The sequence below is a fragment of the Manis javanica genome, chromosome 17 (assembly GCF_040802235.1).
Source record: "Manis javanica isolate MJ-LG chromosome 17, MJ_LKY, whole genome shotgun sequence".
Classification (NCBI taxonomy): domain Eukaryota; kingdom Metazoa; phylum Chordata; class Mammalia; order Pholidota; family Manidae; genus Manis; species Manis javanica.
Genome location: NC_133172.1, coordinates 52,638,051 through 52,662,033, shown reverse-complemented (window position 1 = coordinate 52,662,033; position 23,983 = coordinate 52,638,051). Strand labels below are relative to the sequence as shown.

At 57.2% G+C, this 23,983-nt stretch overlaps 1 protein-coding gene across 4 annotated transcripts; it reads right to left on the bottom strand.

Annotated features, from left to right (window-relative positions):
• Positions 1-422: 422 nt before the first annotated feature.
• Positions 423-22,801, bottom strand: MTSS2 (MTSS I-BAR domain containing 2). 4 transcript variants are annotated; one of them, XM_073226167.1, is made up of 14 exons: positions 22,512-22,799; positions 18,031-18,092; positions 17,866-17,939; positions 16,953-17,037; positions 16,777-16,868; positions 16,617-16,691; positions 15,249-15,406; positions 14,731-14,838; positions 13,654-13,751; positions 11,949-12,171; positions 4,575-4,649; positions 4,075-4,251; positions 3,747-3,912; positions 423-3,671 (listed from the first exon to the last, which is right to left on the bottom strand). In XM_073226167.1, exons 1-14 carry the CDS (start codon positions 22,578-22,580, stop codon positions 2,893-2,895), a joined length of 2,241 nt encoding a protein of 746 aa, XP_073082268.1. In that variant the 5' UTR covers positions 22,581-22,799; the 3' UTR covers positions 423-2,892. The 4 variants fall into 4 exon arrangements, with proteins under 4 accessions (XP_073082268.1, XP_073082270.1, XP_073082269.1 ...); XM_073226169.1 differs by having other exon boundaries at positions 11,949-12,075; positions 22,512-22,798; XM_073226168.1 differs by lacking the exon at positions 4,575-4,649 and having other exon boundaries at positions 22,512-22,801.
• Positions 22,802-23,983: the final 1,182 nt, after the last annotated feature.

Here is a 23,983-nt window from a genome sequence, read left to right as displayed (position 1 = left end):
GAGATGGGAAGGGGGTCGGGCTGGCCGGGCCCTGGGGCCTGGGTCTGGGTCCAGACTTGGAATGGACGGAGCCTTCGCTGGGTGCCTGGAATGGGAGGTATTTAAGAACGGAACTCCTTCCGCACCAGTACTAGCCATGGAGCCTCAGCAAGCCTGACGGGGCAGATGTCAGGCTGATCCCCTGAAGCACCTCCTGGCACCCTCCTTCCCTCCGTCTGGCTGCCCCAAGGCAGCCCCAGGGCCCGCAGCTGAGGCAGTGAAAGGCACAGGTCCTGGCTGGAGAGCTGGCCACTTGTGCCCCTGCAACGACGAGCCCTGGGCTCCCAGGGAGCCCCACCCCAGGCTGGGACCTGGGGTGCTGGGGGTGGGCGTGGGGGCTGCAGGAGGCAGGCGAGCAGCGAGGAAGCCGGGGGAGGCGGGGGTGTTAATTACAGTACGACTTTATTAATACTGGAATCTTCACAGTGCATGTTACTTGTAGCAGTGACTATTCAAATCGGGGGGGGGGTGGGGCGCAAAGGGGGCAGGGAGAGGATAATCTATCCAAAAACCGACAGAAAGAAAAGAAACAGAATGGTTCAGAAGGGATGGGCTGTCAGGGAGTGGAGGGAAGAAAGGGTGAGTGGGAACCAGGAGGGGGGCCTGGGGTGGGGAAATAAATTAAAAAAAGGAACAAGTTAACAACAGCACCAGAAAAGTTACTTCAGCCAGAGACGCTTTTGAAAAGAATATTTCTCTGTACAAAATGAAAAATAAAACAAACATAAAAGACCCCCAAACCAAACTTTGTGACGTGGGATGGCTGGCTCGGATCCCGAGGGGGTGGGCCTATGAGGTGGTCACTAATGGATGAGAGGTGGTCAAGGGGATGGAGGAATTATGTACAGCCCCGGGGGGACTTGGAGGGGAGGGGGATGAGCAGGGTGTGGCGGTGCCACCCCGCATGTCCCTGCCCCAGGCCTCCGAAGCCACCCCTCCATCCCAGGAGGCGAGCTCCTCTTCCCACCCACCGCTCCTCACCCTGCTCCCGTCACACCTCCTGCATCTTACTGCATCAGCTCCTCTGGGCAAACCCTGGCCCAGCCCTGCGCGGAGGCGCCAGTGCAAACCCCACCCCAGGGCTTCCCACACCGGCCACTGCTCTCCCAACCCCCTCAGGCCGTCCTTTGCCCAGGCCCCTCTTCGGGTGCCCAAACCTGGGGTCACCCACGCCCTCGCGGGGCCATTCTCAGACCTAGTGACTAACTTACAGGTACCGTTCCCAAGCCGCCTCGGGGAGCCCACAGGGCTCTGTGCACTCAGGGGCAGGCATCCTTGGCTCCCCAGACCTGCCTGGTTGCCCTGTGTGGGTCCTAGTTCCCAGCACAAAAACTACCAGGAGCTCCAGCCTGGTGCTGGGGGCCCTTAGACCAACCCTGTCCTGTCACGACCAGGAAAAGCCAGCTCTCCTGACCCTGGGGGCCTGCCTGCAGCCCCACCGCCCTTCAGGCTCGCCACCCTCTCCCGGCCTGCAGGACTGCAGTGCGCAGCCCGCCACTCACCCTAGGTGCACCTGCTTTTACCTGCTTAGAGCTGGCAGGACTTGGTGCATGGAGGGGAGGGCACCCCCCACCCTGTCTGCCCCCCACCAGCACAGGACTGGGACCACAGGGGGCTGTCCGGGATGGCATCTCCTCCGACAACAGAGAGTCAAAGCCAATCTCCCCAGACTCACCCCCCACAGCAGATGGGCTGCAGCCCCACGCCTGGCCCTCTCCAACCGCATTTTGGCTTTGCTCTAAATCTGGAGAGAACAGCTGCCCCTTGGCTTTTGGGAAGCCAACTCGGCCCCCTCCTCCTGCCATGGAACCACCAGGCCCTGTGGGGACCCCTGTCCCTCAGGCACTCTTGGACACACCCTGTACCGTCCACCCTGTCCCCACATGGAGTCCTTATCCAGTCAGCTCCATTTTATTATTATATTCATAAAATAACCCCCACACCCTCTCTAGCTCCAGCTCCCACCCCCAAAGGTGGCTGAAACTGTGCCTGAAGTGCCACCAGAGTCAGTCTCAGTGCACCCAGACGAGGACCGGACAGCTGAAAGGGCCCCTGGGTCTCTGCACCCCTTCCCTGCTGCCCTGCACTGGCCCCAGCCCCAGACGCACCTCAAGCGGGAGGGGAAGCTAGGAAGCGAAGCTGCCCGGGGTCCCCAGCCTCCCCTGAGCAGGTCCCCACACTTCCTCCCAGACTTGACCTGGACCCCTACCCTACGCCCCTCCTCCCGCGGTGGGCTGGGCCTCCTGACTTCAACCCCCGGACACTGCCAGCCACTCTGCCTTTTTCAGTTAAATCTGCTATCTTAGCTGATTGGACACCAGCCTCCACAACCACCTGCCTCCCAGATGACAGGAGCCTGGGAGAGGCTGAGACGGGGAAGGACGAGGGGCTCAGGAGGGGCTGGAGGGGGCCAGCATCCTAGGGAAGCCTGAGGCACCGCCCACCTGGGCAAGCAGCTGGGCCCGGCCAGGGGGGCGGGCGACAGGCTGGCCTGGGCCCCTTGGCCCAGGGCAGGGCGGCGCGGCTCTGGGCCTCACCGATGTGGAACAAGCAGGGCCTGCCAGGAGGACAGGAGGGACAGAGGAGGCAAGAAAAGTATAAAACGCGCTCCAACTCCAGTACGAGGCCGGCAGGCTCCGTCCCAGCAAGGTTGGTTGCAGAAGTCACTTCCTGTTTAAACGCTGAGATCCAAGCTGATGTCTCTTTCCATAAAGTGGCTTTGCCTTGTGTGACTTAAAAAAAAAAAAAAAAAGCTTGCCTGGCTCTGCTCTCTTCACTGTGCCTTTTCTCTGAGCGGCTGCTGCTCACCGGCCAGGCCACCTGCCTTGGGCCAGAGGGTGGAGGGTGGCGCCATCACAAGATGCGGGGTGCCGACCTGTCATTGGTGATGGTCCTGCGGAGCCGCACCCCACGCCGAATGGCTACCAGCATGTCCTCGGCAGGGGGGTCGCCAGTGGCGGCAGGGGGCGGGGTGGGCGTCTCCTCTGCTGGGGTGGCTGGCAGGGCAGTGGGGAAAGGGAACTGGCCCTCGCCCAAGGCATGGGCACCTGCCACCAGCTCCCCCAGCTTCTCCACCAGGCTGTGCCGGTTGGCCGCCAGCTGCTGTTGCTCGGCGTCATCCTCAGGTGCCAGCCCGGGGTAGTTGGCGGCCTCTGGGGACGGGCTGCCCCAGGCCGTGTTGGGCAGGCTTAGCCTCTTCGGGGAGGCCTTGGCCAGGTCTGGTGCCAGGGGCGAGGCGGCCTCGTCGGCGTAGAAGACACACTCCTCGCTGCCAGCCCGCGTGGGCCCTGTGTAGCTGGGGGAGTCGGGCACCGTGGGCGTCTTCACAGGGACGATGGGTGGCCGGATGGGGATGGGGCCAGCGCTGGAGAGGGCACGGCGCACGGTGGGCTTGGTGGAGGGCGTGCGGCGGATGGTGGCCACGCCAGGGGGTGCGCCTGATGGCAAGCCCGAGGCTGTGGGCAGCCCTGCAGTGGGCAGCCCCGCGGTGGAGGCTGGGCGCTTGGTCTGGATCAGGCGGCGGTAGTTCTGGGCAATGTTGCTGTTACGAGGGATGGTGGACGACTTGTCGAACTCAGGCGGGCCCTCGCCGTCCGCATCCCCGTTCACCGAGTAGCAGTCGTAGTCAGAGCCTAGGACGGGGGATGCGGTGGGCCTGGGGCCTCGGCTGTGAGGGCCCAGTGACCCACCCCCGGCTGGGGGCCTACCTTGGGAGGGGATGGTGTCCTCGGAGCACGAGGGCGTGGTGGTCTGCGTGCTGTAGCCGCTGGAGCACTGCAGCGAGTCCCGGCTGCTCTTCTGGTGCTCAAGGCTCAGGCCGCGGGTCAGCACCATGGCCAGGTCACTGGCTGCAGGGGACACCTCCTCACCGTGCTGGGGTGGGGAGACCGCAGGCTGAAGTGTAGCCTCCCCTCTGCTCCCCTCAGCTCCGGCAGGTTGGAGCTCGCTCTGGGACCACCTGTGGGCCTCCAGGTGCTGCCCTGGGAGTGAAGGGCGGGGGGCCCTGGCTAGGCTGCCAGGGGAGCTGCTGCCTACCTTGGCTGCGATCGAAGCAGGGGACATGCGGGGCCGAGGGGCCTCCTCTCCACTGGGGCCCAGGGTGCTCCCACTGGCTGGGCCTGGCTCTGTGTCTCGGAGGAGCTCCACTCGGTCCTTCCTCCGCTGCAGGGTGGTGCCTGAGGGCTGCTCGTGGGGGCCGGCCTTGGTCCAGTCCTGCAGGGCAGGGCAGGTGGGTCAGGTGCCCTTTGGCCGTTCTTCCTATGGCCAAGGGTGCCCCTCACTGTAGCTGAGGTTTGGGGTTTTCAGGCCCATGTGGGGAGTCAGGCAAATACAATCACGGCGAAGGTTAGAACACCGAGGGTGCTGTGGCCCCACAGTCTTGCAGGCCTGGGGTAGGATTGGCACTTCCCCAGAGGGAAAGATGTGACTGTGTGGGGAGCAGCTGCAGGTGTTTATTGCGGGAATAGCGCTGTGTGTGTGCCCCTCTGGCTGACCCCGAGCCCTCCCTCCATCCAGCGAGGGCGGGGAGCACTGACCGATGTGGGGGAGCTGCACTCGCTAACAGACTGGCAGGTTTCCGAGGCCTCGGAGGACGCAGAGCTGGAGGACTTCTGCCATGCAGAGGCGAGCAGGCAGGTGGACGAGGCAGGGAGGCCAGAAGGAGGAGAGAACAGACCCGGTCACAGCGCCAGCATGCAGTGACTCTCTGAGTCGGCGTCCCCCCCCCAGCCCCCGCCTTCCTGGGCCGTGGCCGTGAGCCTCTGCAGCAGAACCGGCACCCAGGGCACACAACGTATGCACCGACCTACCCCACAGCCCAGCCCATGAACCACACATTTTATTAACGTGAGGATGAGCGACGGGACTCGCTGTTGATGGGATGGGCAAGGGGAGAGAGATACTAAGGGCAACAGCGGGGCATCCGGCTTGAGCAGCTAGGCTGATGGTGTCACTTTTCCCGGAAGGACAAGCCTGGGGGAAGAGGAGCCCAGAATTCCATCCTGCACACATTAAGCTGAGCTGCCCATTTGGTTGCTACGTATGGATGCCACGTAGGCAACTGTATTTACAAGTCTGGAGTTTAGGGAGAAGACAGGGTTGGAGGCACGAATCCAGCGGCTGTGAGCCAGCAGGTCAGCTCAGCAGTGACGGTTAGAGGACAGGTTCAGGGAACTCAGGCCTGCCAACACTCAGTGGTTGGGAAGGAGGGGAGAGTCCAGAACAGGAGAGTGACACGGGGCTGCCAATGGAGCAGCAGGAAAGCCATGAGCAGGTGCGGCCAGAGATCGGGAGCAGGGCCTGCTCTGCGGCCCAGGAGGGCTGGTCAGCCGGGCTCACGCTGCTGGGGGCCCACCCGAGGAGAGCAGGGCCATCCGTGGGGACCCCTGGCACTGTTCTGGGGAGTGGTGAGGGTGGGGGGTCCATGTCAGAATCTGCAGGGAGACCCCTGCTCTGGTAGTCGGGGGACTAGGTCACCCGGGAGGACCCGACTCGGAACAAGAAAAAAGAATAAAGAAGAGAGGACAGAAAGGAGACCCCCCCACCCCAGGGCAGTGCTGGGAGACCAGGCAAAAGTCCAGGGGGAGAGCTCATCACCTGGTGGCCCCACGAAGTCAGGGCAATTGGAAGGGGACTCAGCACACCGTCCCAGATCCTGTCAAGTTCTCAAAATCATCCTTAATTCTGACCCCCAGATTTTTTACAGTTTACAGTGATCAAGAACACCAGCATAGAGAGAAACAAAGCACCACAGGTGAGGAGGATCCAGAGGAAACAATAAACAAATTTAGATTTTTACCAGTATAATTGTTAAAATGAAAAAAACCTCCAAAAATCAATGGAAAAGATTATTTGGAAAACTCACTGGAAAAACTCAATGCTCATTCATGAAAACAAAATAAAACAAAACAAAACAACTAGGAATAGGAAGGAAGTTCATTAATCTGATAAAGAGTATCTGCAAAATTATCAATACTTTTCTCCCTGAGGTTGGGAAAAAGATAAAGACACCTACTATCACCATATCTCTTCAGCACCGGACATCCTAGTAGTATAATCAGGCAAGAAAACGAGGTAAAAAGCAAAAGGATTGGAAAGGAAGAAATGAAGTGATTGTTATTTGTAGAAGACATGATTGTATATGTAGACTATTCAAAAGAATCTGCAATTATCAAAACTAATAAGTGATTTTAACAAGGTTATTGGATGTAAGATCAATACACACACAAAAAAAAATTTAAATTCCTAAATATCAGCAGCTGACCAAAAAAACAAAATCCTTAAGAAGCCAACATAATTTAAACTAGCATTAATAAACACCAAATATCCAGGAAAAATAATCCAATAATAGATGTGTAAAATCTTTATATGTAAACTACAAGACATCATTGAGAGAAGGTAAAGCCAAAATAAATGGAGACGTACACAGTCCCAGTCAAAACTCCAAGAGTTGGGTTTTTCTGGTGGAGACTGGCAAACTGATATGAAAATTTAAAAAGAAATGCAAAGGGCCAAAAGTAGACAAAGTGATATAGAGAAGTAACAGCTAGAGGACATTCATTATTAGATATCAGGATTTTTTTTTAAGTTACAATAATTGAGATGGTGTGGTACTGGTATAAGAACAGACAATTTGACCAGCAGAACAATACATATACATATACCGTTACCTGATTTATGACAAGGGCAACACTATAGTGCAGTGGGGGAGAAGATGGTCTTTTCAATAAATTGTCAATTAGATAACCATATAGAAAAATGACCCCAAACTCACACCACACCATACACACACACACACACACACACACACACACACACTCTCTCTCTCTCTCTCTCTCTCTCTAAATTCCAGATGAGCTGCAGATCTAAATGAAAAAGGTAAAACAAAAAGGCTTTTAGAGGAAAAGATCTCTGTGGCCTTGGAGTACATGAAAATGTCTCAGGACACAAAAGGCACTATCAATTAGAATAAAATGGATAAACTGAGTATATATTAAAATTTAGAACTTTAGGTCATTAAAATACCCCATAAAGAGAATCAAAAGGGACCTCGAAAACTACAAGACACTCATGAGAGAAATTAAAGAAGATACCAATAAATGGAAACACATCCTGTGCTCATGGATAAGAAGAATTAATACTGTCAAAATGGCCATCCTGCCTAAAGTAATCTACAAATTCAATGCAATCCCTATCAAAATACCAACAGCATTTTTCAACGAACTAGAGCAAATAGTTCTAAAATTCATATGGAACCACAGAAGACCCCGAATAGCCAAAGCAATCCTGAGAAGGAAGAATAAAGCAAGGGGATTACACTCGCTGACTTCAAGCTCTACTACAAAGCCACAGTAATCAAGACAATTTAGTACTGGCACAAGAACAGACCTACAGACCAGTGGAACAGAATAGAGAGCCCAGATACATGAGCAACTTCTTCATGAACATATCTCCCCGGGCAAGGGAAACAAAAGCAAAATAAACATATGGGACTACATCAAACTAAAAAGCTTCTGTACAGCAAAGGATACCATAAACAGAACAAAAAGGCATCCTATAGTATAGGAGAATATATTTGTAAGCAACATATTCGACAAGGGGTTAACATCCAAAATATATAAAGAACTCACACATCTCAATAACCAAAAAGCAAATAACACGATTCAAAAATGGGTGGAGGATATGAACAGACAACTCTCCAAAGAAGAAATTCAGATGGCTAACAGGTACATGAAAAGATGCTCCACATCACTAATTATCAGGGAAATGCAAATAAAAACCACAATGATTCAGAAGATTGGAGACTGACAAGAATTAGGCTTGGGGTGGATTAATGATTGTGCATTGAGCATTGAGTCCCCTATGTTGTTAACAACCATTTGATCCATAAATATGAGAGATGCCCTCTCAAAAAAAAAAAAAAGGCAAGATTATTTTTAAAAATAGAGCAAAAATATTCACAATCCCCCCCCAAAAAACAAAAAACCACAATGAGATATCACCTCACACCAGTTAGGATGGTCAGCATCAAAAAGACTAAGAACAACAAATGCTGGTGAGGATGCAGAGAAAGAGGAACCCTCCTACACTGCTGGTAGGAATGTAAGCTAGTTGAACCATTGTGGAAAGCAATATGGAGGTTCCTCAAAAAACTAAAAATAGAAATCAATGGAACAGACTAGAGAGCCCATGGTTTTAAATTGGTTTGACCCAGGAATTCCACTCCTAGGACCCATTTGACCCAGGAATTCCACTTCTAGGAATTTATCCAAAGAATATAATTTCTCAGATTCAAAAAGACATATGCACCTCTATGTTTATCACAGCACTATTTACAATAGCCAAGATATGGAAGCAACCTAAGTGCCCATCAGTAGATGAATGGATAAAGAAGATGTGGTACATATACACAATGGTATACTATTCAGCCATAAGAAAGAAACAAATCCTATCATTTGCAACAACGTGGATGGAGCTGGAGGACATTATGCTCAGTGAAATAAGCCAGGCAGAGAAAGACAAATGCCATATGATTTCCCTCATTTGTGGAGTATAACAATGAAGCAAAACTGAAGGAACTAAACAGCAGCAGACTCACAGACTCCAAGAAGGGACTGGCAGTTACCAAAGGGGAGGGGTGGGGGAGGGTGAGTGGGGAGGGAGGGAGACGGAGATTGAGGGGTATTATGATTGGCACACATGGTGTAGGGGAGGATCATGGGCAAGACAGTGTAGCACAGAGAAGGCAAATAGTGACTGCGGCATCTTACTACACTGATGGACAGTGACTGCAGTGAGGTATGGGGGAGGGACATGAGAATATGGGTGGATGTAGTAACCACATTGTTTTTCATGTGAAACCTTCATAAGAGTGTATATCAATAATACCTTAATAAAAAAATTGATAAGAAAAAAAAGGGACCTCACAGATTCAGAGATGATATCTGATGAAGGACTTGTATGTACAATACATAAGAAGTTCTATCAATCAATAAGAAAAAGACAACCTAGTAGAAAAATGGGCAAAAAAATCTGGACGGGCCCTTCACAAAAGAAGATATCCAAGTAGCCTTTAAAGGAATGAAAAGGTGATCACTAGGGAAATGCAAATTAAAGACACAGGACACCACCACCACTAGACACCCACCAGAATGGCTAAGATGAACACGATAAAATCCCGAGGGCTTAGGAGGACGAGGAATTATAATAAATCACTGCTGTGGAATTCTTGCCAAAAATGTATGACCTCAAGCTAGTTGTAGGATGACATGAGAATAACCCAAATTGAGAGGAAGAAGGACTGAAGCCCTGTTACAGACTAGAGATGCGGAAAGACACACCTAAATGCAGTGTGGATTCTGCACTGGATCCTGGACTCCTGGGCCAGAATTAACTTCATGGTTTTAAACTGGTTAGTAGTTATGTAAGACGTTAGTGTTAAGGGAGACTGTGGGAAGAGAAGATGGGAACTCTGTACTCTTTCTGCAAGATTGGAATTACATCAAAATGAAAACTCCAAAAAACCTCAATGGATGGGTTAAATAGCTATAAAACAGAGAAAAACCTAATTGGAAGAAATTATCCAGAATGTATTACCAAGAAGCAAGAAGATGGAAAATATGAGGGTTAATATAGCATCTTCCTCTGCTGATGAACACTGACTGCAGTGGGGATGCGGGGGGGATTCGATAATATGAGTTAGAATGTTGAAACCACAGTCCTGTGAAACCTTCATAAGATTGTATATCAATGATATTTGGAAAAAAAACTCATTAGGAAAAGCATAAAAAATATGAGAGTTAAGAGACAGAATGAGAAGGTCTGATGCACACTGAAGTGGAATTTCAGAAGGAGAGAGTAGAAAGAATGAGATAATGAATAAAGAGCAATAAATATATAAGAGGTATAAAGATAATGGTTAAGATTTCCCAGAACAAATGAAAGACATGAATATAAAGATAGAGGAAGACAAACATATTAAGTGAGGTTAAATAAAAACAAATCCACAAGACACAAACTAAAGAGCAAAGATTTGAGAAGTGGCCAGAGACAGAAGCGGGGCCGCTCATACAGGAGCAGCAATCTGATGGCGGACCTCTCAACTAACAATGGAAGCCTGAACACAAAGGAAACATACCTTCAAAGTGTGGAGAGAATAAGCGTCAACTCAGAATTGTGTCCCTGGCAAAACTTTCAAGAAAGGACAAAATAGAACAGGTTTACAGATAAAAATAGAGAGTTTACTACTGCAGACCTATTAAAAAAGAAGGTCTAAAGGAAGTCCTCTACTTCAGAAATAAAGAAGATGTGAGATGAACAAAGAAATGTATGAACATATAGGAAAATCTAAACAAACACTGCATGTATAAAATAATGATGAAACTAAGAAAAATGTCACTGTGGGCACTGTAAAACAGGAAAGAATAACATAATAGAAGTTGGGAGTGGTGACTGAAGTTAAAATATATACGAAGGTCCTTGAATCATTCAGGAGGTGGGGCTGGGACTTTGTTAAGAATGCTTGGTAAAATTTCAAGGTAACCTGTAAGAAAAAAAGAAATGGAGTATAACTTATAATCCAGTAAAGGGGAAAAACAGGAAAAGGAAAAAACAGACAAAAGGCAAGGGAAGAGACCAAAGCAGCACAGAAAAAGCAGAATAGGAAGAAAAAAGTAAAACCAAAGTCCAAATATATCAGCCATCATAATAAATGTAAGTGGAATAAAAGTGCCAATTAAGAGAGAGAGATTGTCAGATTGGATAAAAAAAGAAAATCTAGGCATATGCTGTTTACAAGAGATTCATCTAAATCATAAAGATACAGTGATGTTAAAAGCAAAGAGTTGGGAAATGATAACATAAATATTGAAGAGAACAAAGCTGAAATAACTGTAGCAGCATCAAGCAAAACAGACTTTTAGGTAGAAAGCATCGTAAAGACCAGAAGATTAACTACATCGTGTTAAAAGATTCTTCAATTCATTAAGAAGAGTTAACATTTTAAACTTGTATGTACCTAATAAAACAGTCTTGAAATGTACAAAGCAAACGTGGATCGAACTATATGTGAGAAATACACACATCTACGATATTTCAATTACTGACAGGTGAAGCAGATAGGAGTGAATGGGAAATGAACAACAGATGGTCAGTGTAGATAACTCTTCTGACAAGTTTTGCTGTGAAGAAGACAAGGTGGCTGGAGAACATGGAGAGGAAAGGAGGGCTTCTAAGAAGGACGATCCTAGAGTTTGTATACTGACAGGAATGAGCCACACAGGGAGAGAGACTGGCAGGGCACTGGGGACACCCCTGGGCAAGGAACACGAGAACACGGAATGCTGAGCCCAAATAGAGGCATTAGCCATGATGGAGAGGGACCGAGACTGGATACCAACCCAGGCAGAGAGCGTGAATAGCCCCCGGGGCACGGGGTCTGACCTCCCATCCTGTTCTGCTATGGTCCCTCTAACTGCCCACCTCACGGAGGCTGCACGATCTGAGCCCGCGTCTGAGATTTCTGGGCCTGTCTCTGGGTTCACAGTGGCTGGCGCAAGTGTGGAGAGGCAGGAAGATGTATGGAGACCTTGGGGCCCCTGGGGATGCCTCCTAGGGCCAGTCACTGCATCACAGCCAGCCTGGGCAGGGGGAGGGTCACAAGGAGCCAGAGCTGGCAAGTTTCCCTCTCTGCTCCTATGGCCAGAAGAAGGAAGTAGGCAAGGAACCGAGAAATGCGGAGGAAGTGGGGCCACAGAGCCCCTGCTGACACCACGGGAGCAGATGCTGGCTGCTCCAAGAGCTTCCCCGCCTCTCCTTGGCCTTGAAGCCGTGAGCTTAGGCCGGTCCCTGATGCAGTGCCTGGGGGATCGCCAGGCTGCCTCAGCCGCTGTGGGTGGGAGACGCCCCCTCACCTGGCTGGTGATGTCTGAAGGCATGGGTGAGGGAGGCTTGGAGTAGGTGGCGTCCTGGGAGATGAAGCCAGAGTCGTGGGAGGAGACGCTGGAGAGGCGGGCGGTGGCGGTGGCTGGCTGCGCCAGGCTGCGGTAGCGACAGGTGGAACTGGGTGAGTATGTTTGGGCACCCCCAGGCCATGGGGCTCCTCCACCCTTGGCACTGCTACTGCTGCTGGGGGCGCTGGGGGAGTGAGGGAGGGGGACACAGCGTCCAGATAAGGAGACACAGGGGTGTGTGTGGAGGGGGTGACAGACGAGGGTGGGGGGACAGAGGTGAGGGCAAAGGAAGGAAAAGACAATGTCAGACTACAAGGTCCTGAGGCCGCGGTGCCAGAGATGGGTTCTGGGGTCACGGCACAGAGCAGGGACTGGCCAGGGTCAGCACCGAAGAGCTGGCCCAGCGTCTGCCCCGCAAGTGTTTTGTGCTCAGGGCATGTACAGGCCCGAGCAGGTTCTCTGCTCTTACTCTGCCATTAAGGACTAGTTTAGTGATGAGGAAACTGAGTCACTGAGCCTCAAACGGTTTTGCAGTTGGGCTAGGACTAGACCCACGTCTTATCATTTTTAGACTGCCTTCTCAAAGTCTGATATTTGTCATCAAATCCTAGTTATGTGATGTCCAGTGTTTTGTGATGGTCCTGGGTGGGTCCTGGACCCACTGTCGCCCTCACCCCTCCACCTGCTTGAGGGCATCCGGCCCTCTGTAGCTCACATTCTCCCTGCAACCATGTCCCTCTCAGGCAATGTTCCTGGCAATGACTGTCGCCTTCCTCCTGAGCATGACCCTGAAGCCCTCTGTCCCCACCTCAGTTAGGGGTGTCCCGATATCAACACTCCCTGCTGTGATGGTTCCCCACCTGGGGTCCAGCAGCCCCGAGCCCCATTCTCCCTGTGGGAGTAGCTGACCTGTGTGCCTGGCTTACCTCCCCGGGCCTGGTGCCCAGGCAGACGTGGTTCTGGGAAAGGGGTACCTGGCCCAGAGGGGTCTCTCTCACCCAGAACTCACTCTGTGTTCACTGCCATCCCACCTGAGAGGCCTTGAACCTTATATGTCTCCTCCAAATCCTGCCCTGGTGCCAGTGCAGGAATTGTCCCTGATCCTGACCTGCCTAGTGATTGGGTGAGGCCTTGGGGACCAGACTGGGACAGGGTTTGGGCCTGTGCCATCTGCTGGGCACCAGCTCTCAGGGACCAGACTTATCTCTGGTCTCAGCACATGCTTCCAAAGGTTCCTCAGCCCTCCCCAATCTTAGATTCTTACTATCCCCCCAGACTGTGCTGAGCCTGGCAGAGCCCAGCGGCTAAATGCTGGGTCTCTGAGCCTCAGTTTCCCCTTCTGCAAAATGGAGGGAGCACTATACCCAATACAGTGATGTTAGGATTCAACGAGAAAAATGCATAAAGCATTCAGCATGGCACCTGGCACACAGTCACTGCTCTGTAACTGGAGCTGCTCCTGCCCTGCCCCCTGCTAACACACAGCTGTGCCAGCAGCCGTTGTGCAACTGGGGTGGATGTGTCCTCTACACTGGAATTCCTCGAGGATGTATTGGTGTAACTGATGGGGCCCGGAAGCAACACTCGATGCAGCTTTGGTAGGAACTTCCCCATTCCCTCCTGGGGGGCCCTGCCCCTCCCCACCCCCCATCACCCTCCCATGAACCTGCACATGCTGGACTTCCGGGAGCTGGAGCTGCTGGGTGAAGAGGGTGGGGTCTGGTAGGACCAGCTGTAGTCTGAGCCCTTCAGGTCTTTGATGACCTGGACAGGGACAAATGGGGATCACTGGACGCAGTCCACCCAGAAGTTGTCATTTTTCCTGGGGCCCCCCAGAAGGCTGGAAGGTGCCCTATGCTCTTCCTTCTGAGGACCAGACCCCAGCAGGAGATGCCCCGCTGAAAGTCTGAAGCCCTCCCCCCAGCCTTGCAGTGGGGGGATGTGTGGAAGCAGTGATGCCGGAGAGCTGCGGGGGGGACAGCGGGGGAGACTCTGTCTTAGTCTTAGGGATGACGCTCCCACCAGAGCCAGGCCCCCACAGCTGTCACACAGTGAGGACATGCTGAGGTCAGGCCAGGCAGTGGACATGACAGAACCGGGTGCTCCTGAGGACTCACTGCCCCTGGCAGAGGAGCCAGGCAGAATGACCATGGAGGACACTGTGGGTTCAAATCCTGGCTCTGCCATGCCGTTCAGGTGAGTTCCTGGACCTCTCCAAGCCTCAGTTTTCTCCTGTGAAATGCTGCGACTGTCCCTGTCTCAGAGCGTCTTTGGGGTGCTTCCATGAGGCGACCCGGGCAGTGCTTAGCATAGTGTGGGCACACCGGAAGTGCCGGTGGGATCAATGCCGCGGCGCTGTCAGGAAGGACTGACTGCAGTGCTGTGGGAGCACGTGGGGTGTGAGGTGGGCAGCGCAGCTTGTATCGGTAGGCACGCCTGGGTCTCAGGGAGGTGGCAGCTCTGGGCACGGTCAGTGGGCAGGTGTCACCAGGCCTGGCTTGTTCAGATGGAGCCTGGCAGCCGATGCAGAGTCAAGCCGCATGGAGCTGGGACTTCTGCCCTGGTGCCCTTGAACCGAGGCCCCGATGGGCCCTGGCCACACCACCCCTCACCTGGGCAGGTTCTCTGGGATGTCCCACAGTGGTTGGGACATGCCTGGTCCTCTGTCCCTTTCTTCCTCTATTGTCCCCAACCAAGGACAGGCCATTCCCTCCCCTGTCCCCAGCCCCAGGGCTGGCCGCACCTGCTCGCTGGCGGCAGGCAGCTTATGGGGCTCCGCAGTCAGCACCACCAGATCGTCGATGATGCCCTGCAGGTGGGTGATCTCCCCCAGCATGGTCAGCTCGCCGTTCTGAGGAGGCAGCTGGTCAGACCCACCGTCCTGCCCCCGCCCCCTCCTGCCCCACGAGGGCCAGGCCTTATCCTGCCACCCCTCCCACCCTTCCCAGCCAGCCAGCGCTGCTTGAGCGGCACAGCCTGGGACTGGTGCCGCCGTCTGTCCAGCCTCAATCAGTGCATGATGAGCTGCAGACTTGCCTCTGGGCCAGGAGCATGTGTTCCCCCCCGAATCCCCCAGCCAGGGACCACTTGGAGGTTAAGTGGTCAACCCTGGGCCTGACCCAACCTGCTGGGGCTCCGAGTGGCTCAGAAGGCCTCACATCCAGTAGTTCCCAAGTTCCAATTCTTGGAATTTCTTGGGATTCTTAGGGACCCCTCAACTAGGCCAACTGTGGGGATGCCTCGAATGTCTGAGGGACCCACCACGACAGGCTGCAGGAAGGTGATGAAGGTGCAGAAGCGGCCGCGCTCCTCGATCAGGGCCCGGCGCACCGCCTGCTTCTCTGTCTCCTCCAGCAGCAGGTACATGTCATTGACGTCCTGCAGGGCGCTGTCCAGCTGGGGCTGCAGGTCTCCTTTCCCTGGAGGAGTTGGGAGGAGAGGCCGTGCTGGAGATGCCAGCCTGGCTCGCCACATCCGTGGTTCAGGCCCTGCGTTAGTGTCCCTGGCTGTGGGGCTGGGCATTGCCATGGGGGCCAGGGGACTGGGAAGGGCCATCAGGCCTCTGGGGCTTGTGGAGGGGCTGGTCCCAGGGCAGGCAGAGAGGACAGACAGACAGAGACAGACACACAGAAGAAACACGGAAGCTGCAAAGCCACCCAGGACCTGGGCTGGACGGAGCCCTGGGCAGCCCCAGGGCCGCCTTTGGGGCCACTGTGCTCAGGGGAGCCCAGCGGAGGCCTCTACAGAAGCCGATGCTTCCATGCCCCAAGATCCCCTTGCTGCCTGTAAGATGGCGCCCCCTCGCCTCATGCCACAGGGAGGCATGCCGGAAGCAGGACAAAGTAGAGCACGGGGGATCAGCTGTAGGCCAGGCCCTGGGGGGCACCTAGGGCTCTGGAGGGCTGGGGGTGCAGAGAAGGTAGGCCTCAGGGTGGGCTCCCACTCAGCTCAGGGAGCGACACACAAGGACAGCAACAGCGACATGAAGCAGCAGCGAGAGAGAGAGGCGAGAGGATGATGGAGAGGAGATGGTGAGCCAGGAAGTGGGGACGACAGGTACGGACTCCAGGCAGGGTAGTGGGGGCGCGGCAGCCCAGGCCTGTGCCCCACCCAGCCAGCCCTTCCCCTCTTGGCCTGGCAGACTGACCCAGCAGTGGCCCAGGACTCCTCCCTGTCAGGGGGCCCCAGGGGGCCCAAGGGGACCGTGGCCCCGGAGAGGCGCCTTCCGGTGGCCCTGAGCTGGGGGAGACAGACAAATGGGACAAGGACGCGAGGAGCAGCTGGAGGACGGACATTTGACTTACCAAGTAGCTCTACAGGAAGATGTGGGAGGAGAGGAGAGACAGAGAGAGAAAGAATGTGTGAAAGACAGCCAGACGGACAGCCTCTCCCAGGGGCGGGCGGCCTGGGCCCTGGGGCCTCCTGCTGCAGCCCGCTGAGAGGGGAGGTCCTGGGCCAGGCCTGGGGTGCAAGGAGGCTCCCTCCGTCCCGCCCAGCAGGTTGGAGGGTCCTGTGTATAAGAGAGGGCCCCCTGGCCAGGGTGATGCCCTGGGGCATCCCACAGGGTGGCGGGGGGTATGGAGTGGGGCCTGCGGGGGCTGTGCCTCCGGGGTCCGCTCAGGGCTCTACCTTTCCGAGCCTTCTTCTGCAGCTTCAGCGTGTCCGAAGACTTCTTCTTGATCTCATGCCGGGCGCGCTTGTACTCTGTGCGGGGCGGGGTGAGAGAGGCTGCTGGGACGGGGGACGCTGCAGGGGTGCGGGGAAGCCCCGGCCCACGCGCAGGCCCCACCTTTCGCGTGATCCTTGTCCAGCTGGTTGGCTGACTTCTTCCAGTCCTCGATGCGCTCCTGCAACGGGTTGATGAGGCTCTCCAGCAGCGCGCTGTGGGCGGGGGCACGAGGGTCAGGGTCAAAAGCGGGTCGCCCTACGTCACCCTTCACCCCCAGCCCCGGGGAGCCTGCTCACTTGGTGAACTGACGTAGCTTGGTCTCGATGCTGCGGTGGCGCATGCACATGCGCGTGAGCGCGGAGCCGATGTCCCGCGTGGCCCCTGGAGAGGCAAGCGTGTGGCGTGGGAAGGGGCTCGCAGGGGTCTCTGCAGTCCCGGCCTTGGCCACCAGGGGGAGCGCCGGCCCCGAAGGCCCCGCCCCCAGCATTCCGCAGTCCTGCAATCCGGCGGCCCCTGCCGAGGATTTGCTCATTCCTCAGTATTTGCCGAGCCCCTCCTCCCTGCGGGACCACGGCCCTGCCCGCCCAGGCGGTGCCGCCTCCTGGAGCTGAGGGAGATGTGGTGGTCAGGCCTGGTAGCTTTCTTCACCCCAGATGGGTGAGGCCAGCGCGAAAGACCATCTAAAGAGCCACCCCAAATCCCCTCTAGCCCTACCGGGAACCCATTCCAGCTGTGCCCAGATGCAGACGTGAGTGTGTGAGCAAGGGCCCATTGCCTAGGGTCTCACCACCCAAAGGAACAGGGGCCCCAGGTCCCTGCTACTTGGACCAGAAGGCAGAGGAGACGCAACACCGACAGAGAATGCTTGCCTGCCCCCGTGTGCTCTCAGAGGGGCAGATGAGGGTGCAGGAGAAGCCACAATCAGACTCACTGCAGGGAAGGGTGAGCACATGGGGCAGAGGGGTCAGGCAGATGGTCCAGAGCAAGAGGGGCCCCCACCCAACATCTCTGTCACTGGGCACCCCTCCTGCTTACATGTCTCTAGTGTCGGGAGGCTCTCTCCACAACCAGCCCATTCCATTAGGGGGCAAAACTAAAGGTCCTGACTCTGGGTCTGCTGTCCTCTTCCTGCCTCACATTCCACTCAGTCTTTCAGCCTCCAAGCCCACCTTGGGGCTTCCCCAACCCCCAGCCATGCCCCCTCCCCACCTCGGGTGTTGGTGGCCATGTCAGCCACTTTCTGGAAGGCATCCAAGAAGGCCACAGCAGCCAGCACAGTGGTCCTGGGGAGATGGACAGTGGGACAGGCTGTGGGTGAGGTGTCCCCTCCCCTGCCCATGCCCTCCCCCACTGGGGCACCCTCAGCAGCCTCACCTCAGCTGGGAATGCAGCTTTGTGGCCTTGGAGTTGAAGTCCTCCCAGATGGGGTAGGAGCTCTGCCGAGGAGATGGGAGAGGAAGTGAGACTCCGTGGGGTGCAGGGCTCCACCTGGGCTAGGCCCCCGGCCTCTTGCAGTTTCTCAGAGAGCAGTCCTGCTCCCCTGGAGAGGGAGGCTGCTGGACGCTCTGGAGCCATGGGGCGGGAAGGAGGCCCGGCCTTGGGAGCAGATACCTTTGCTCATCCCCCATCCTTCCAGGAAGACGGAAACAGTAAATGGCACATTCTGTCTCTTCCAGGCTCCCGCAGGGCTAATCTGGACTGGACTGCATGAGGGGCACCATGTGTCCCAGGCCAAGCCTGGGATGGTTCACATGGCCTGGGGGGCAGAGGCACAGAGGGTGGTGGCAGGGTTTAAGGCATGCCAGGGCGAAACTGGGGCCTCCAGGGCCCCCACCCTTAGCCCCAGAAGCCACTAGCGGCTGGCCAGCTCTCCATCCCAGGCCAGCAGAAGTGGCTCCCAGGCCCTGGGAGACTGTGGCTGCTGCAGGGCCCAGCCAGCCTGCCCCGGACAGCCAGGCCCCAGGCTCAATGGGGCCTTGTATAGGCAACAGAGCCACCTTTCTCCACCCCTGGCTCCCTCCCCTCCTGGGGACACACTGTGGCCTTTATCCCAGCCTGGCCCAAAGTTCCAAGTTGGGAGGGGGTTTCCCAGTAGGGAAGCTGGGCTCCTGGAGGCTGAGTTGTCCAGTCGGATCAAGGGGCTTTTCTGACGAATGCGCCCTCCCATGGCTGCTGGGTCTTGGAGAAGCCTCAGACCTGGTCTAAGGGCCCTGAAGGTTGAAGGCCTTGAAGGGGAGTCTGGGGTCAGCAAAGCCCAGTGCCAAGGAGCTTCTGACGCTCCCTTCCATGTGGGATGGGGCACTGGGGGCTGAGCCTTTTCCCAAGGGAAGGGGAAAAAGCAGAGACCCCAGCCCCCAAGGCCTTAGAGGGAGGCTCTGCTGGGCTGGAACCCCAGGGGCAGGTTCCAGATGGCCTCTCCAGCTAAGGACAGCCTGCAGGGGTGGGAAGGAGACAGGGCAGCTTCTGGGAGCCTTAGAAACTCCCACCCCTCCTAGCCCAGCCCACCCAGTGCCCAGGGAAAGCAAATATTTGAGAAGTTCACACAGGCTGGAGCAGGAGGGGGGCAAGCTGTGTGTGGGCTGTCTCCATGCGGGCACAGCTCAGGGTAAAGGGGCGCGGTAGATCATCCCTAGCAGTCCTGAGGAGCTGACCGTCACCTCAGCACCCCCTGGGATGGGGTGCGTGTTCCAGCTTCCACTCAGCCCTGCTCACTCCATCCTGGACCTTCACAGCCTCGCGTCTCCCAGTGGGGAGAGGACACGACAGGGCGTGGGGAGGCCAGGCCCAGTACTTCCTCAGCAGATGGACTTGAGCACCTTGGTGTTTAAGGACCTGGGACTCCAAATGGTACCCCCCAATTGGTAACTCAGAAAGGGCCTCAGGGACCACGAGGCTGGGGGCCTAGAGCACCCAGTGGCCCAGGCTGCCAGGCTTTTAAGACTGGGGGATTTTCACTAATGATTGCTACACACTCAGCTCTTTTAAGATGGATCACACTGAGTCCTTACAAGTGTCACCCCACTACACAGATCAGGGCCCTGGACCTGAGGCTCAGAGAAATTAATTATCTTGTCCAAGGCCACCATGTGGCAGGGTCATGATCGGACCTCATTGGTCACTACATATCAGAGGATAGGGACCCCCTACTTCTGGGGGTTCAGGGAGAAGAGTATCTGGGCACCAACGGTGAGGAGGTGATGGGGACTGCAGGGATGGGAGAGGCAACCGGCTCTACCCACACAGCACTTTGCCCTGGAGAGACTAGAGGTGCTCAAGGCGATGGGACGAGGCAGATGTGGAGGCCGCCCAAGCTGCTGGTGGTGGTTGTGTTCAGACGTGGGTTGTGCAGGTGAGCAGTGCAGGCTGCAGTCCCAGAGAGAAGGCTTTCTGGGTGACCCTGGGCCTGGCACCACTCTCCAAGCCTCAGTTTCCTAACTTGCAAAGCCAGGGTGGGAACTATGCCTGTGTCACCGATCAGTGTGGTGACCCAAGGAGGCACCGCATGGAAGGAAAGCACATGGCACGGTGCCCAGCACATAGGAAGCGTTCAGTTAATGCTGGCCAGGAAGGCAGGACACAGGGTCCCTGCCTCTGCTAGGAGCCCTCCGCCCAACCAGTGCCCATGTGTCTGAGTGATGCACTCCACTCTTCAGAGGGCAAACAAAGATTATGATCCCATTTTCTGGAGGGGCCAGTGCTGGGTGGAGGCTGCTAAAGAAACAGCCTGGGCTATGGACCCCAGGTGCTGGGCCAGTCCTGTGTCTTGGGCAAGTCCCTGCCCCTCTCTGGGCTTCCATGGGCAGCCTGGCACCCGGTGGGCATCTGAGTAAACAAGGCACAGAAGGAAGGGTGGGCGCCTGAGGTTGCCCTCTCCCCTACTAGGCTGGTACCCTCCCCTGGGCCCTCCAGCTCCAGGTGCAGCTCAGAAGCTCCCCGTTCCCCGCACTGCCACCCAGGCCAGGGTGTGGGCCTGCAGGAGGGCTGCGGAGAGGCCGCCTGGGGCATGATTGGTCTCCTCCTCCTGGCCGCCCTCCTCTGTGTAAGCCCTGCTGCTCCTGTGCCTCAGGCCACTGAGGAATACAGCCAAAAGCTGCCCCCACATCCAGGTGATCGCCCTCCAAGTGGCCCAGTCCCCTGCTGTCTCTGGCCTGGATGCACATATGTCACAGGTAGGGGAATATTGCTATTTGTCATCAAACCAGGTGACACCTCTCCCAGTGTATCTCCACTTGGAAAATCCTGCCTGAATCTCTCACTAAAATCTGGGCCCATGTCCTCCTGCCCCATCCCAAAGTTCCCTGTAACTGCCTGGAGAGGGAGCGAGACACCCTGCTCCCCTAAGTGAAGCCGCTGCTCTCTGCAGTGTTAGCGAGAGGCTGCCAACAGAAGCGGGGTGCGGGGCTGCCCAGGGTCCTGCTGTCCCCCTGCCCCAGGGGCGGCTGGGGAGGGCGGACCCAGCTGCCTGGTCCCAGGAAGGGACTCCAGCACCAGGGCTGTGATGTCCACAGGGTTTGGGGGGTGGGGGCTGCAGAGGGCAGAGAGAGGCCAGGATTTCTGAGGGTTGGCAGGGGGCCTGGAGGAGGGGTTACAAGGAATGGAGGTCTCAGGTGAGGATGGCGTTAGGCTTCTTCTGGGGGCAGGGATCTGGCAGCTGCCCTGGAGCAGCAGGAGCTCCCTGAAGGGCCTGCCTGGGCACTGTGTGGCACCGTGGTGTGTGGTGTTTCCTCCTGGGCCTGCCATGTCCCTGTGGGACTCTGCGTTGTGTACTTGGGAGTGTGTGATAGGCCCTGAGGGTGGGGACCCCGAGGAGTTCCTGTGAGGAGCCCAGTTTTCTTCCCCTGCCCTTTCCCCACCTCACAGTCCTGCCCAGGAGGAGAAGGGTAGGAACACTGGTTCTGGTCCCCATCCTGCCCCTGGAGCTGGACCTCTTCTGCCCAGGCAGCCTAGGCCAGCCCTGCCAAGCCCTGCCTCTCTGGGGGAACGGATCCCCCTCGCTCCCTAGAGCAGCCATGAGGAGTGAGGTCAGGGGCAGCGTCCAGCAGTCTCCTTAATGACCTTGAGCCATTCCCAAGCCTCAGTTTCCCGTCCAGGTGAGCCAGTGGTAGGCCAGGAGTGGATGGCCTGCTCTGCCTGACCTTGGGTGTCATGGGGCCTGAGGTGGCGGTAGGCCCTTCCTAGGGTTCACTCCACCAACCCCAGCCTCCACCCGGCTCCTCCCAAGGTGGGGATGGGGGCCTTGGGCTGCAGGCACTCGGCCGGGAAACGTGGTGTCCTGCAGCGTTTGGGGCTTGCAGCGAGGGCCGGGGCTGTGGACGGTAGTTGCAGGGTCGGGCGCAGAGGCCGAGGCTGGCGGGGAAGGAGTTAACGGTTCTCCGCTTTATTATTTTCCCTGCTTTGGCGGTGACAGCATTGTCTGGGCTGGGGGTTGGGGGTGCGGTGCTGGTAGGGGGCGGAGGCCTGCGAGATGGTGGTGGTAGGGGGCGGAGGCCGAGGGACCTCAGACCCGTTAAAGGGCCACAGAGTCGCCCCCAGAGCTAAACCCCATTCATGGTTTGGGGATCTAGGGCGCAGGGAGCCCGTGTATACGCAGGCTCAGGTCGGGACCCAAAGGGGGCGCTGCGACCCGGGCGACCGGCCACCGCACGGACACCCCGACACACGGGCACCCATACCCCACAGACGGGCACCCGGACACCCGGACGCACAGCAGGCGCAGGCCGGCCACGCTCAGAAAAGGACGCGCAGACACCGCGGCGCGCGGACACAGCGGGGCACGGCTACCCGCCGCCACTCGTCCCCAGAGGGGTCACGCACCCGCACCCGCACGGCCGGCCAGCCCCACCGCGCCCCGTTACCTTCATGTCGTTGACGATGGCCTGGAAGAGCCCACCCAGGGCGCCGCACTCCTTCTCCGCCGTCTCCATGCTCGGGCCGGGCCGCGGCGGCGGCGGCGGGGCGCGGGCAGCCGGCAGCGGCGGGCGTTCGCTCCGGGCTGGGCCGGGCTGGGCTTGCCGTCTGGGGCCGCGCTCAGCGGCCGGCCGCGCCGCGCTCGGGGGTCGCGGACCGCCGCGGAACGGCGCGGGCCATGTCGCGGCGGGGCTGGCAGGCGGCGCGGGGGGCGCGGCGCGGGCGGCCGGCGGCGCAGCCGAGGCGCGGGCACTGGAGCGGCGGCGGTAATCGGAGCCGCCGAGGCCCGGGCGTCACGTGCGCGCGGCGGCGGGGCGGGGCCGGCGCGGCGGGCGGGGCTGTGGGGAGGCCGGCGAGCGCAGGCCCGGCTTTGAAATCCGAGAGCGGCGCGGCCGGGCTGGTAGGGCGGGCGGGGGTCGGCGGGTCCCGGCGGTGCTGGGCGGGGCTCCCCCGGCCCCCCCGCGGGACGGGACCGGCGGCTGAGTGCCCGCCCGAGAGGGGGCTCAGCACAGACTTCCAGCCTCGGCGCCGCCCGGGGGTCTTCCCGCGCTTTCAGCCGACGGGCGGGGGTCCTCCGCGTGCCTTACGCGAGACCCACACACAACACGCAGGGGGGCGCGGGGTGTCCCCGGCCGCTTGGTCCCAGGCAAGGACGAGTTCGCTCCCTCCTCCAGTTCTCTGGCTCCTTTTCCAAGCGGTGCCGATGACTCCCGGATGGGGTGCCAGAAGCTAAGCGTTTGGGGATGGTGATGTGCTGGCCCTGAGGGCCCGTCAGAGCAGAGGTGCCCCGCCGCTCCCAGTGCCTGCTGCCTGGTACACGTGTGTGGGGGCGCGCTCCTGTTTCCGGGGCGTTGGCGAGTACAGCCAGCTGTCCTGGGGACTCTAGGGAGGGAACCCACCCTCCCTGAGCGACACTGGGGCTCTCGGCAAAAAGCACAAGCTCCTCCACCACTTCGGCCCCCCGCCCCCAGAGCAACTTGGGAGCTCATTAGGGCAGTCCGGGGCTTCCTGAAGCCTGGCCTACAGATGGGGTGCACTGAGGTTCACTTAGCCAAATCCAGCAGTGGGCACTGGGAAATCTCCCCCCACGGGTCTGGGCCTGCCATTCCGTGATCTGCCCTTCCACTCAGAAACTCCCGAGGCTCAGGTCATCTGTCCGATGGCCCCCAGGGTGGGGAGTCAGGAATCAGGATGGAAAAGTTGGATGAGGTGTCTTGGAAGGTAGGGGTTCAGAGTCCCAGGCCAGGTCAGTGGTTGTTGGTCTTCAGTTAGAAGGGGTGGGTCCTAGAGGTGTGAGGTGGACCCCAGGCCGACACCCATCAGGCAAGTGTACAGTGACCAGTCACTGGGTGCTGCCAGCACTCCTTGGGGCCACCAAGAGACAAGGTCTCCAGGACAGGCAAGGTCCTGGGGAAGATGC

Bases quoted from the DNA above. Each gene is read 5' to 3' on its own strand.
- MTSS2 (XM_073226167.1), bottom strand. From the start codon at position 22,580: ATGGAGACGGCGGAGAAGGAGTGCGGCGCCCTGGGTGGGCTCTTCCAG. The intron at 13,752-14,730 runs GTGCGGCCAGCC...GTCCCTGTCCAG, and splicing joins TGCCTGCCGCCAGCGAGCAG to GTCATCAAAGACCTGAAGGG. The intron at 4,650-11,948 runs GTGAGGGGGCGT...TCTGCATGGCAG, and splicing joins CTTCAGACATCACCAGCCAG to AAGTCCTCCAGCTCTGCGTC.